The sequence below is a fragment of the Amblyraja radiata genome, chromosome 2, assembly GCF_010909765.2.
Source record: "Amblyraja radiata isolate CabotCenter1 chromosome 2, sAmbRad1.1.pri, whole genome shotgun sequence".
Classification (NCBI taxonomy): Eukaryota; Metazoa; Chordata; class Chondrichthyes; order Rajiformes; family Rajidae; genus Amblyraja; species Amblyraja radiata.
Window position 1 is genome coordinate 87,630,561 of NC_045957.1, and position 15,821 is coordinate 87,646,381.

The following is a 15,821-nucleotide window of genomic DNA, read 5'->3' on the forward strand; positions in this document are numbered from 1 at the left end:
TTAAATTAACTAGTTCAGAGACTCAAGCAATGTTTCCATTTGATCCATGGATTAACATATTCTTCCTGAAAAATGTAATACTGTTGTTATGAACACACTATGCACTAAGAAAGAAAAAATCTTAACACCGTTTCTATCTTCTGTTTGTTAATTAGACTTCCTGACTGAGATCTCTGGCTCAAGAACCTTGTTTGTTTTTCTAATCTCAAGGCCTGTGCTCTGATTAATGATACAAGGTGTTCTCTTTATGCAGAATATGGTGCACCAGTTGGTGATGCAGTGCGTGAAAAGTAATACATTTTCCAATACAAATTCAGTTTGCTTTTTATTCTTGCAATATATAAATCCATTTCCTACAAATGAATATTTTAACTTCAACTTCTACCTGAATGGTAGACATCAAAAGCTGCAGTAACTTAGTGGGACAGGCAGCATCTCTGGAGAGAAGGAATGGGTGACATTTCGGGTCGAGACCCTTACCTGAATGGTGCTCGTTATCATAACCCAGGTACTCAATGGGCCAAATGGCCTAATTCTGCTCCTATGTCTTATGGTCTTAAGAAAGGTTTCAACCTGAAACCTTGTCTTCCATTTCCCTCTGCAGATGCAGCACATTGCTTTGTATCCTTGGACCCAACAAATGTCGTATGTGTCTCACTCAAAGCAACCATGATAATGGCAAAGTAATTGAGTTCCTGGGCTGTCATCACTGGAGTTGTCCATGTGGTCACATATCAAGAATTTCATATTGAGGAGTGGAAGTTGCTTGAGCATGTTTTCTTTTTAATGTGAGATAGTTGTCGCACCCCAGCTGTCACACCTACCTCACAGGATATACGGAACAAGGTTTTGAACAAGGAAGTCCAAGATTTTTCTTTCAAATACCCATCTTCTTTTAGATCGTCAGGGAACATCTTTTTTGTATAAGGTATGATGGTGAACTCCATGCTCCATCACCCAGCTTTAGCTTTTTACTCTTGCATTATATAAATTCATTTCCGGCAAATGAATATTTTAACTTCATTTTCTAAAGATGTATGGCCCCTATATCTATAGTATTCTATATCTAGAACTATCATTATCCATGTTTTTTCATATGTTTTCTTTGGTCTTTTCACTTAGTGTCTCTATATATTCTTACTTGTGAATAACATATATTGCGCCGTCGGTTGAGTGTGCCACATGACCTTCAGATTCAATGAGTGCTCAGGGTTTTCCTTTCTAACAGTGAGCTCATGTAGTTGTTCACATTAGTTCACAGTAGAAAAGAGTTCACTTTTTCTTCCTATTGTCTGTTGCTTCCTTTCCCAAGCCTTATGTGGAAGTTGGTTGTTAGTATTTTCACCATTTTCTTCTGTTTACTTGTAGTTTCCTTTTTTCTATCACTAAGGAAGACACAACCAATCTCCTAGAAATTTCACACAGAGAGTGGTGAATCTGTGGAATTCTCTGCCACAGAAGGTAGTTGAGACCAGTTCATTGGCTATATTTAAGAGTGAGTTAGATGTGGCCCTTGTGGCTAAAGGGATCAGGGGGTATGGAGAGAAGGCAGGTACAGGATACTGAGTTGGATGATCAGCCATGATCATATTGAATGGCGGTGCAGGCTAAAAGGGCCGAATGGCCTACTCCTGCACCTATTTTCTATGTGTCTATGTTTCTATGTAAATACTAGGGGACTGAGATCTAATGGGAGAGAGAAACTGGAGGGAGTCAGGAAATGGTGTAAGGTAAACTGTTGGAACTGAAGGCAGATAAATCCACAGGGCCTGATGGTCTGCATCCCAGAGTATTCACGGAGGTGGCCCTAGAAATCGTGGATGCCTTTGCGATCATTCTCCAATGTTCTCTCGACTCAGGATCAGTTCCTGTGGACTGGAGGGTAGCCAATGTAACTCCACTTTTTAAGAAAGGAGGGAGAGATAAAATGGGGTATTATAGACCAATTAGCTTAACATCGGTAGTGGGGAAGATGCTTGAGTCGATTATTAAAGATGTTAAAGCAGTGCATTTAGAAAGCATTGACAGGATCGGTTAAATGCAGCATAGATTTATGAAGGGGAAATCATGTTTGACTAATCTTCTGGAATTTTTTGAGGATGTATTAAGTAGAATGGATAAGGGAGAGCCAGTGGATGTGGTGTATCTGGACTTTCAAAAAGCCTTTGACAAGGTCCCACACAAGAAATTAGTGTGCAATTTTAGAGCACATGGTATTGGGGGTAGGGTATTGGCATGGATAAAGAACAGGTTGGCAGACAGGAAGCAAAGAGTAGGAACTAACCAGTCTTTTACAGAATGGCAGGCAGTGACTAGTGGGGTGCCACAAGGCTTGGTGCTGGGACCCCTAGTTACTTATAATATACATTAACGATTTAGACGAGGGAATGTCATCTCCAAGTTTGACCTCCAAGTTTGCGGATGACACAAAGCTGGGTGGGAGTGTGAGATGAGATGCAGGGTGATTTGGATAGGTTGGGTGAGTGGGCAGATGCATGGCAGATGTGGATAAATGTGAGGTTATCCACTTTGGTGGCAAGAACGGGAAGGCGGATTATTATCTGAAAGGTGTCAGATTTGGAAAAGGGCAGATACAATAAGACCTGGGTGCGCTTGTACATCAGTCAATGAAAGTAAGCATGCAGATACAGCAGCCAGTGAAGAAAGCTAATGGCATGTTGGCCTTCATTGCGAGAGGGTTTGAGTTTAGGAGCAAGGAGGTCCTACTGCAGTTGTACAGGGTCCTGGTGCGACCGCACCTGGAGTATTGTGTGCAATTTTGTTCTCCTAATTTAAGGAAGGACATTATTACTATGAGAAAGTGCACCGTAGGTTCACCAGGTTAATTCCCGGGATGACGAGACTAACATGATGAAAGAATGGGTCGACTGGGCTTGTATTCACTGGAATTCAGAAGGATGAGAGGGGATCTTATAGAAACATATAACATCCTTAAAAGATTTGATAGGCTAGATGCAGGAAAAATGTTCCCGATGTTTTGCGAGTCCAGAACCAGGGGTCAATAGACAATAGGTGCAGATGTAGGCCATTCGGCCTTTCAAGCCAGCACAGTTTAAGAATAAGGGGTAGGCCATTTTGGACCCTGAGGAAAAACTTTTTCCCCCGGAGTTGTGAATCTGTGGAATTCTCTGTCACAGAAGGCATTGGAGGCCAATTCACTGGATGAATTGGACAAGAGGGAGTTAGATTTAGCTCTTAGGGCCAAGGGGATCAAGGGATTATGGGGGAAAAGCCAGAACGGGGTACTCATTTTTGATGATCAGCCATGATCATATTGAATGGCGATACTGGCTCGAAGGACCGAATGTCCTATTCCTGCACCTATTTTTCTATGTTTCTATCCATATTTCCTACTTGTGCTGATAATTGATGATCTACGTAGTTCTTTTTTTATGTATTATCACTGTCTTCCTTGATTCCCTTTACATTAAAAAATGGCCGTTTTGAACTCAGTGGGTGAGCTCTGGAGTACCTCTGGGGGAGAGAATACTACGGACTTACCAGCCTCTCAGTGAAACAAATTCTCTCATACTAAATTGCCTATCTCTTATTCTGGGTTCCTGTTCTTCATTCCATTGCTGAAGTATTTGGAATAATGGCTCAAAATTTGATTCCAGTTAGTTATTTTACTCTGCAATAGAGCATTGTATTCCCTTTCAGGTTAATGAATGAATAATTTTGTCTGAATTGTCATTTCTTTTGGGGTAACATTTCATTGTCATTATGATGGGTCAAATAAGATTATTTATGCACCATCTAAATCGGAACCAAGTTACTTAAAATTGGCAGCTTACCCATTGCAGGCAAAACACAAAGTGCTGGAGTAACTCAGCGGGTCAGGCAGCATCTGTGGAGGGATGGATAGGCATGGTTTCCGGTTAAGACTCTTCTACGAACCTGACAAAATGCTAATCTATTCCCGCCACAAATGTTACCTGACCTGCTGAGTTATCCAGTTCTTTGTATTTTGTTCAAGATTCCAGCATCTGCAATTGCTTGTGTACCCATTGCAGATATTGCTTCTCATCAGTGCTAATCTGCTGCAATTTACAGAATGAAGGAGGGCTGCAGACACACTGGAAATATTTGCTGCCTTTGAATTCTCAAAATTTTAGTTTATTCATCTGAAGGAAATAATACACCAAATGTTATTAAGATTTCTGGTTCAGAGGCCATGGTTGGCATGGTGATAAATTGTAGCATTTAGTCAGGGATCTCTAGTGAAAAGCGATGAAGTGAAAGTCACATGCATTCTATAAAGGATGAGTCATTTGCTCTGGTGTTTGATGGCAAACTAGAAAATGAGCCGTGAGACTAAAATATTTCCAAAACAGTCTGTGAGTGTAGCCATAGTTTGTGTTTGAGCCTCATTTTGTGTTGAATGCCCTTTGAGCCTTTGGCTCACTTTAATGTGGTACTGAGCCTCAACCTCAGAAATGTACCATTGTAAAGTTGAAGCATTTCTGTTTTGGAAACAGTGAAACACAGTAATTTGTGGTAGTGCATGCAGCTTGACATTAACTAATGCTGGCCAGATTGACTTTATAGTTTTAGTTTAGTTATAGTTTGGAGAGTTACAGTTTAGTCAATGATCCGTGTGAGCACCACACTGAATAATGTTGCAACATAATGCACGCAATCATTTAAGTCAACGTAAGTCACATTTAAGCTACCGATTTCAAATTTGCAATGTGATAACCAAAAATAGAAAGACCAATTTTATTTTTTGAAATACAAATGCTTAAATGGACTCCATCAGCTTGTTTATAAAGTTGTGAGTACACAAAAATGCTGGAGAAACTCAGCAGGTGCAGCAGCATCTATGGAGCGAAGGAAATAGGCAACGTTTCGGGCCGAAACCCTTCTTCAGACTCTGAAGAAGGCTTTCAGCCCGAAACATTGCCTATTTCCTTCGCTCCATCGATGCTGCTACACCCGCTGAGTTTCTCCAGCATTTTTGTGTACCTTCGATTTTCCAGCATCTGCAGTTCCTTCTTAAAAACATTATAAAGTTGTGATGTTGTTTACAAAGTAAGTGGTGCATTGCAATAGTGCAGTTTCGAGATACAGCGTGGAAACGGGCCCTTAGGCTCACTCAGTCCACATCGATCGCCGGTACACTAGTTCTATGTTATCCCAGTTTCACATCCTACACACTATGGACAATTTACAGAACCCAATTAACCTACAAAACTGCACGTCATTGGAATGTGGGAGGAAACCGGAGCTCACAGAGAAAACCCATGTTGTGGCTCTACTTCTTTTTTGCTCATAGTGTTGTGATTTATTTTATTTTCAAGTGTACAACAATTATTTTTATAAGTTAAAATCAGTTTGGCTCTACTGCCGTTTCAGACACTTCATTCCAATCCTGCAAGAGATTATTTTATCTTGTTTTACTGAAGAGAAGGGCAAATCAGGGGACACCGCTGAATCCCATCTTAATCAAATAGAATTGCTGGTTCTATGAAATCATATGAAATCAAGTTGTGAAATCAAGGTCCAGAGATAAAAGTAAAGGTGGCTTTAAATGATGCCTCAATCATGATAAGTGAACACTGCTTTATCTCAGGTCTCTGTTTTTGGCCTTGCGCATGTTTAGGTGGAATCATTGTAGATAAAATGGGAATTGATAAAAAAAGTTATCCTGTCTTCTGAAGCCAAGTCAGTCAGGGATGTGTGAAATAAATTTAGGTCAATTATTAAAATATAAATAAAATATTGAAACAGCTGACATGGTAAACCGCACAAGCGGTAGTAAAGAAAGGTTATTTTTTAATAAATACAAGAGATTTGGTGTTAGAAAAGATTGTTGTACTGATGCTGCATGTGTTTCTCCCTCAGTGCACCAGGACGGAATGTTCAGTCTTATGTCAGATCAGTTCAAACTATCAGTGTTAAGGTCTGTTAATCTTTGGCCTCTCACAGTGCTAAGCTAATAAAATATTTCAAGTTAAACCAGCAAGCTAGAAAATCACATAATAGCACCTTTCGCTTGGTTAATGGTAATGATTTCTAAACCGTATCTAATTGTTGGGTAATAATGTACATTCATTTTTGGATACAGAGTCACACATTTCAGCATGAAGGAATCCATCAAGTGACTGTGAATGTGTCAAACAGATATGACTGGATACAGAAAACCATTTATGTGGTAAGCACTCCAGAAAGCCATGACTTTTTCTTGATTCTGTGATAATTTACATTGTAATCTCTATTTCATAGTTGTTTTATCAGTTCAGTTTGTTAATAGATTCTAGAAAATATATTAATCATTATGTGAATTCTTAGAGATGTTGACTTGAAGCATGAAATATAACGGACAGTGCAGTTGGGGATTTTACTTTATTATTTAAATTGCATTTTGGAGAAACCATTTTGAGTAATATCAAACTGGGGAAAAACAGGTAGTCACTGATCTATAAATGATATACACAAGCAAATTGGGATATAGGACTAGTGGTCAATGAGAGACGATTTCTAAATTTATAATAGGATCTAGATCAGTTGGGAAGGTGGGCCAAGGAATGCAAAATAGAATTTTTCTCTGACAAATCTGTGGTGTTGTACTTTAGTGTTTGAAACCAGGGCAGGATTTACACAGTAAATGGTAGAGTCCCGGCTGGTGTTGCAGAACAGAACTAAAACTGGCGAGTCAGGTGGACAGGGTGCTGAAAAAGCCTTTGGCATGCTTGCCTTCATTGGAGACAATATTTTTCTCTCATTGTCCCACTAATACCTCTCTTTTCCAGCTTTTATGCCAGTTCCCCAGAATCATCAATTCCTCAATCTTTCAATAATTTGCTGAACTTAACCTTAAATATATCTGATCTGGGCTCCACTACATTCAACAGCAGTGAATTCCAGAGATTCGCTGCGCTCATGAGAGAAGAAATTTCAAGAAACCTTAGTTTTAAATGACTGGCCCTTTATTTTGTAGCTCTTTCCCCTTGTTTCTGATACTCCCACTCATGAAACATCACAACGTATGTCACGTCATCTAACGATCTTATATATTTCAACAAGGTTACTCCTCATTCTTCTCAGCTCCAAGGAACACTGACCAAATTATCTAGCCTTTTAGACTAGAGAAACAGCATGGAAACAGGCCGTTCGGCTCACCGCGTCCGCGCTGACCAGCGATCACTCCGTATAGTAACACTATCTTACACACTGGGTGACAATTTACAATTTTAACCGAAGCCAATTAACCTATAAACCTGTATGTCTTTGGAGTGTGGGAGGAAACCGGAGCACCCGGAGAAAACTCACATGTACAAGCTCTGTGCAGGCAGCACCTGTGGTCAGGATTGAGCCTGGGTCTCTGGTGCTGTAAAACAGCAGCTGTATTTGATACTCTACTGTGCCGCCCCATATAGCCTCTCTATATTATTAGCCTCTCTAGATTATTATCTAATCTGGTGAATCTTTATATTCTTAAACTCCAAGCCCTTTGCAGTAAAGGCTAATGTATTTCATTTCTTTGCAGTCTCTCTTCACTTTATAATAAACTGTTTTTGATCCCTTTCATGGAAGAACATAAAGGGTCTAGAATGTTGCCTGGGTTTCAGCAACTAAGTTACAGAGAAAGGTTGAACAAGTTAGGGCTTTATTCTTTGGAGCGCAGAAGGTTAAGGGGGGACTTGATAGAGGTTTTTAAAATGATGAGAGGGATAGACAGAGTTGACGTGGAAAAGCTTTTCCCACTGAGAGTAGGGAAGATTCAAACAAGGGGACATGACTTGAGAATTAAGGGACTGAAGTTTAGGGGTAACATGAGGGGGAACTTCTTTACGCAGAGAGTGGTAGCTGTGTGGAATGAGCTTCCAGTGAAGGTGGTGGAGGCAGGTTCGTTTTTATCATTTAAAAATAAATTGGATAGTTATATGGATGGGAAAGGAATGGAGGGTTATGGTCTGAGCGCAGGTATATGGGACTAGGGGAGACTATGTGTTCGGCACGGACTAGAGGGGTCGAGATGGCCTGTTTCCGTGCTGTAATTGTTATATGGTTATATGGTTATAACTGTAGATTTTCCCAAATTAAAATCCATCTGCCAGGTTTTCACCCAATCACTCAATCTATATAAATTCTAAAGAATCACAATGTCCTCAACACAACATGCCCTTCCACCTATTTTCATATCATCAGCAAACTTTCATTCCCTTCTCCAATTGAGGGCCAAGAACTGATCCCTGAGATGTTGCACGAGTTGCATCCGTCCAGCCTGAAAAGGACACATCAGCATCACTTCTTATTCAAGAAGGAACTGCAGATGCTGGAAAATCGAAGGTACACAAAAATGCTGGAGAAACTCCGCGGGTGCAGCAGCATCTATGGAGCGAAGGAAATAGGCAACATTTCGGGCCAAAACCCTTCTTCAGACTGATAGGGGGTGGCAGGGAGAAGGAAGGAAAAAGGAGGAGGAGGAGCCCGAGGGCTGAGGAAGGGGAGGAGACAGCAAGGGCTAACAAAATTGGGAGAATCCAATGTTCATGCCCGCAGGGTGCAGACTCCCCAAGCGGAATATGAGGTGCTGTTCCTCCAATTTCCGGTGTTGCTCACTCTGGCCATGGAGGAGACCCAGGACAGAGAGGTCGGATGGGGAATGGGAGGGGGAGTTGAAGTGCTGAGCCACTGGGAGGTCAGGCAGGTTCTTGCGGACCGAGCGGAGGTGTTCGGCGAAACGATCGCCCAATCTCCGCTTAGTCTCACCGATGTAAAATGCCCGCAGGGAGTCTGCACCCTGCGGGCATGAACATTGAATTCTCCCAATTTTGTTAGCCCTTGCTTTCTCCTCCTCTTCCTCAGCCCTCGGGCTGTCTCCTCCCATCCCTCAGCCCTCGGGCTCCTCCTCCTCCTTTTTCCTTCCTTCTCCCCGCCACCCCCTATCAGTCTGAAGAAGGGTTTCGGCCCGAAACGTTGCCTATTTCCTTCGCTCCATAGATGCTGCTGTACCCGCTGAGCATCACTTCTTATTTTCTTTGTGTCTGGCAGTTTCCAATCCATGCTAACACATTTCTTTGAATACTTTGTGTTCTTAATTTATGCACCAACCTCTTAATTTATGCACCAGCCTCTTATGTGGTACCTTGTCAGATGTCTTTTAGAAATTTATATAACTAGCTACGCCGCTTCCCCTCTATCAACACTTCCTGTCACAACCTCAAAGATTGTGAACATATCTTTCAAATGTAAAACTTACCTTTCATAAATCCATGTTGACGAGGCTTGATTACATACTGCTTTCCAAACATCAGTTATTTCGTCTTTGATTATTGATGCTTACATCTTGCTCACAATAGATATGGAAACCATCTGACGTCTAATTTCCTGCCTTCTGCCTTTATCACTTTTGTTGTGTATTTATATGCTTGGAACAGACTTAAATAAGGCTCGGACATGGGAGTACACTAACAAGCTTCTTTATTCCAGGACGCCACCTTGAGTCTCTCCCGCATATGTGTACTTGCACAAGACATCACATATACTAATTATATATGCTAATTATAGAAACATAGAAAATAGATGCAGGAGGAGGCCATTCGGCCCTTCGAGCCAGCACCGCCATTCATTGTGATCATGGCTGATCGTCCCCTATCAATAACCCGTGCCTGCCTTCTCCCCATATCCCTTGACTCCACTAGCCCCTAGAGCTCTATCTAACTCTCTCTTAAATCTATCCAGTGACTTGGCCTCCACTGCCCTCTGTGGCAGGGAATTCCATAAATTCACAACTCTCTGGGTGAAAACGTTTTTTCTCACCTCAGTCTTAAATGACCTCCCCTTTATTCTAAGACTGTGGCCCCTGGTTCTGGATTCGCCCAACATTGGGATCATTTTTCCCACATCTAGCTTGTCCAGCCCTTTGATAATTTTATATTTCTATAAGAACCCCCTCATCCTTCTAAATTCCAGTGAATACAAGCCTAGTCTTTTCAATCTTTCCTCATATGACAGTCCCACCATCCCAGGGATCAATCTCGTGAACCTACGCTGCACTGCCTCAATCACAAGGATGTCCTTCCTCAAATTGGGAGACCAAAACTGTACACAATACTCCAGATGTGGTCTCACCAGAGCCCTATACAACTGCAGAAGAAACTCTTTACTCCTATACTGAAATCCTCTTGTTATGAAGGTCAACATTCCATTAGCTTTCTTCACTGCCTGCTGTACCTGTAAGCCAACTTTCAGTGACCGGTGTACAAGGACGCCCAGGTCTCGCTGCACCTCCCCCTTACCTAACCTAACCCCATTGAGATAATAATCTACCCCCTTGTTTTTGCCGCCAAAGTGGATAACCTCACATTTATCTATATTAAACTGCATCTGCCACGTATCTGCCCACTCACTCAACCTGTCCAGGTCACACTGCAACCTCCTAACATCCTCTTCACAGTTCACACTGCCACCCAGCTTTGTGTCATCCTTATATCATTATATCACATACCTAACACTCCTCCCCCTTTAACTTGGAGGCAGGTAATACAATTTCTATTACATACACCGCACTCCTCCCCTTATAAGTCAATTTCACCTGTACGGTATATGCTCTTTTCCTACATATCATTGATTTTACTTCGGAGTCACGTGAGTGACTACGTGAAGAAGGGCCGTCCGTCTGCATGCGCGTCATTACGTCTGAATGCAACGCAGAGGCACTGTGTCCTCCCAGCCCGTCGGGATGGGCAGGTAAGGAAAGTTGAACTACTTACCAGCGTTCTTTTGGGTTTGAAGCTTTTTGTAGTTTCAGGGCCCAGATGTTGAGGAGACGGTCCGCGGTGAAGTCGGCTGCCGAAGACCGCAGCATTTCCAGTAGCGGGCGACGGTCTTATTCCCGACATTTAGCGCCGGCAGCTGAACCGGCAGGAGACTTGTTGCAGGAGGAGGAGCTCCGTTGGTGGTCCCGGCGGGACGTAAATCCACCCGCAAGTCAAACAACCCCGTTGACTCAGATGAGTCCGGGGAAAAGGGAACAGAGAGCGTCTGAGGACGACTCTCCCACATGGAGCAACTTTTTGGAGAAGTTGCTCCAACAATGACCTGCTCCAAAGGGGGAAGCTGTGTCAGCCCGGGACCTTCCCAGGGACAAGCAGAAGAAAGGAAGTAAGTAAGTAACTTTTACTTATACAGCACTGTTTAAGTTAACTCACATTGACACCAAAGTGCTTTACATTAAATGAATAATCACAAAAGAAAAGAAGTACTTCTGCAATCATCCAGGTTCCACTGGGTGCTTCCCTGGATAGAGATCTAGCAAATGTCTCCTGCTCTGAGGAGAGGAGCATTCACGGTCAGTTTCAGTCTGACCCAAAGCAAGAATCTCATTTAGGTCCGCTGGAGGGGCCATGTCAGCGGAGGTATCCTCAGGGGCCTGCGGCAGCACCTGTTTTCGGGGCTGCCTACAAATCTCACTCTCAGTGGAGGGGAGTGTGAGTGATCAGTAGGTAACTGATCTCGAATTTAAAGTATGAACATACTGAAGCACATGCATATGGCCTCAAAAGCCAGCAATTGGCAGAATATCCGCACGCTACAAATGCCGGCAAAGGAACAGCGCTATCAGGGTGACTTTGGAGAAACCAGCCGCCGAATCCTCTCTTCGGGTAAGCGCAGAAGAAGGAAGCTAAAGCTGTCGGACCAATCAAGGTACCAATGACAAGCAAAACTTCATCAGTAGGCGACAACACCCCACACCTCCATAGGTGGTAAGCGGTTCACTGAAGCCGGTGGTAGCTTGAAAGCTGGGCACGGAAATATGATCAGAGTCGTCTTTCAAGGCAGACTCAGAATTATGACCAGAATTTTCCTACAAGGCATGCTCAGTATGATGAGGTTTTCAGACCAAGACCCAAGCAGAGGTCAGGAGAAACATGGAATCCACACTCCCTACCAGTCCTACTCCCAATCAAGGAGAAACCCGCATCAGGGGCCTTTGGGCTTACCACAAGACCACCGGTAGCCATAGAGGTAGGTGGGTCTGGGTTTGCTGAAACAAGGGATTGTGGACCAGTTACATGTTAGTAATTTTACTCTTGTGTTTTTGTTCAAAATGACAATAACATGAATTTCAGATCTGGTTTTAAAAAACAGATAATAACATGTGATTATTTTTACTGCACAACATACATAGGTCCCAAGCAGACTTGGAACTCGGACCGGAGTTGTCTTCAAGGCAGGCCCAGTATTTTGGGCAGGATTGCCTTTCAGGACAGGTGACAGATGGAGGATGTCACTTCATCCAGGTTTAACTCATTTGTGCAGTAAAGACTTTCAGAACAGCAATTTTTGTTACGGTCTAACAACTGTTTTATAGGAGCTTCCTATAAAGTGGTCACATGGCATGCATCGACCTCAAAGATGCATACTATTCGGTGTCTATTCACTAAGAACAGGAGATATTTGAAGTTTAATTGGATGGCATGGCTCTGCCAAATGAGTTGACATCAGCTCCTAGACTATTGACTAAATTACGGAAACCAATTCTGGGTCTACAAAGGTCTCAGAACCACATAGTAATGGCAAATTTGGAGGACATTTTCATTTTGGAGTCACCAAGAATTGGCAGAAGCATCAGTCAAAGCAAACCAAAAACCTGTTTGAAAGAATTGGTTACCTCATCCATCCAGTTAAATCAAAATTGACACCTACAAGGGTAATTGATTACCTAGAATTTACTATCAAAAACAGTAAATATGTTGGTGACTTTGCCTAGGGGCAAACAACAATATTTAATTAAGCCTGCTATGACCTGATAGTCAAATACTAGCCATCTATCAGGCAAACAGCGAGTGTAATTGGCAAATAGTAGCTGCATTCCCAGCAGTACGTCACGGGCCTTTGCATTACCAGAATTTACAGCGAGCAAAGGAACGAACACTCAGATTCCATGCAGGCCAAATTGGCAAACTATGGATTGCCAGCAGAGGCCATTGTTGAATAACTATGGTGGATAACGAACGTGAGACAGCTCAAAGGAAAATTTTGCTCGAAAGCCATCGGGGGTTCTTCAGACCTATGCAAGCGGCTAAGGATGGGGAGCCACCAACACAGTCTAGAGCTGTGGGGGCAGATGGAATGAGCAGGAGTCTGTAATTCCCCAACACATGGAATCAATTACACAGAATTGTTGGGGGCACAATATGGACTCAAGGTTTTCTGTAGCAATATGCAACCGGTGCTTGTTCAAATTCAGATTGATAACACCACTGCGGTGGCATATATCCATTAACAGGGGTGGTGTAAAATCTGTATCTTACGACAGATTGTCGAACCTCATTTGGCACTGGTGTATCGAGAGGAATATTTGGGTAACAGCGGTCTATCTACAAGGTACATATAACACGGTGACAGATGCTGGATCACGAATGTTTAATAACAACACAGACTGGATGTTGAATCAGACAGTATTTCACAAAATAACTACACAATTTGGCATACCAGATATTGATCTGTTTGCATCTAGACTAAACCATCAGTTACCCAGATATGTGTCCTGCGAGCTGGATCCAGGAGCAAAGGCAGTGGATGCTTTCTCCCTCAATTGGGGAGGAATGTTTATATATGCTTTCCGCCAATTTGTATTCACAAACCGATGCTTGACCAAAATCAAGCAAGATTAAGCCACAGGCGTATTGGTAGTGCCAGATTGGCCTACTCAAGCCTGGTCCCCAAAATTTTTTGGGAACTATAGTCCAGCCAGTTATGGCTGTACCCAAGAGCAGGAACCTCCTAGTGAACCCAGTTACAGGGAGTAATCATCCACTACATGAACGTATTAACTTGTTGGTCTGCAGATTCTGAGGAGGCCATTTCAAGGCATAGGACTGTCCGAACAAATACAACACAGTTCGGATAAAGGATGTCTTGGAGTTCCTATCAACTCTGTACTATAACTATAAACAAAGTTATAGTGCAATCTATAGTGCCAGAGGCGCACTCTCCTCCTATCTGATGCTGGAAGCAGGGCACGGGTCGATAGGAACGCACCCCTTTGCAACAAAATTCATGAAGGGAATTTACAATTTAATACCTCCAAGGCCAAGGGACACATGGGATGTGAGCGTGGTACTAACCCTACTTTGACAGTGGGGACCGCCTATAACTAACCCTGAAGGTGGTATGCTGACAAAGAGTCCAGACACTGCAAAAGCTATGGTTGGACGACATGACCACCAATATGAACAACATAACATTCGTAATCAGGAACCTGATAAAACAGAGCAGGCCAGGAATGCCAGGGATGGAGGTCCAGTTCTTGGCATATCCAGAGGACCAACGGTTGTGTGTGTGGTAACATACTAACACCACTATCTGAGAGTTACGGAGAACCTCAGAGGCTCAGAACAATCGGTCCTCATCAGCCATAAAAAACCACACCAGAAGGTGTCAAATCAAACCATCACCAGATGGTCAAAGGAGGTAATGGCGGTAGCAGGAGTGAACATTTATATGGTTAAATCTCACTCCACCAGGGCTGCATCTATGTCGGCAGCAAGAGCTATGGACGTGCCCCTTGACGACATCCTAGTGGCTGCAGGATGGATGAATGAAATAACGGTCCACCGGTTTTATAACAAACCCACAACCGGATTGGGCTGTTTGCACGTAACATTTTAAGTTCTGTTCCTTAGTTTCCCCCCAAGGTTGGGAGGGGTAACTTTTTTTAAACTTTTCTTTCATTTAAAGCATCAGTGTCTTTACTTAACTACGTAATGTCTGAATGCTTTAATGATTACACGCATCCATGGTCAATCCATTCAGTGTGTGACGCCTGGATTCGTAACCGGCGTAAAATCACAGAGCTTTGAAATCTTCACGTAGTCACTCACGTGACTCCGAAGTAAAATAGTAAGATTAAATGAGAACTTACTAGTTTGAAGTTTGATCTTGATTTTATGAGGAGTTACGATGAGCGATTACGTGCTCACCACTCCCACCCTCATACTATCAAGGTCATATGGAAGTTCTAGTTTCTTCACAATCTTACTATTCTCAGGTCTTCTTTTTATCTGTGATTTAACACCGCTGCTTTGAAGATTGACGCGCACGCAGACGGACGGCCCTTCACGTAATCGCTCATCGTAACTCCTCATAAAATCAAGATCAAACTTCAAACTGGTAAGTTCTCGTTTAATCTTACTATTAATACACTGTTGCACAATGATATTATACTTAAACCAAATACATTACCCCTTGCTTTATGTGTTATCATTTTCTGGTTCATGTATTTGCTTTGTTTTCCTCTTTGTAGGTGGGATCTGACCCATGGCTGCAAGTTTCCGTTTGCTAGCAGCTTCCTCTGTTGTTCAATTTCCATTCTCTGCTTATTTATCTGCTCTTGTTGTTTCATGAGATTCTGCAAACATAACCATTTGTCCATTGCTCAGTGAAGGAGGCTCCATGCTGGACTATAGTGAAGTGTCTTAATCGCAATCGGTCCTGCTTACTTTTGTCTTGACCGACAAGCCTCTCTTCTGTGAAATATATTTTAGATTTAACCCAGAATTTGTACATATGTAGCAAGGTTTCCTGTCCTTTAAATACTAACCATCTAATCACAAAAATCAAAATTCTATTAGTATGGTAATTTTATTTTTGCTTCAGACCAATACATTTTGGTGATTTGTGCTCCCATATCTTATTACATCTTCAATATTCCTATCTTTTCACCAGTTGAGCAATACTTGGAGTCTGCCTCTCTTTGGTATAAAATGGATAAACTTACAGAAAGTTGAAATTCATCTCCTACAGGTTTGGCTCCCTCCTCATTCATCAATGTCTCCTTTGTAATTGAA

General features: G+C 42.4%; 1 protein-coding gene across 1 annotated transcript in view; it reads left to right on the forward strand.

Annotated features, from left to right (window-relative positions):
* LOC116991519 overlaps window positions 1-15,821 on the forward strand; it is a 75,829-nt gene that overhangs the window by 58,675 nt on the left and 1,333 nt on the right. Inside the window, exon 7 of the mRNA XM_033050182.1 lies at window positions 6,089-6,175. Within this exon, the coding sequence (XP_032906073.1) occupies window positions 6,089-6,175 (87 nt within the window). The remainder of the gene's footprint in view (window positions 1-6,088; window positions 6,176-15,821) is intronic.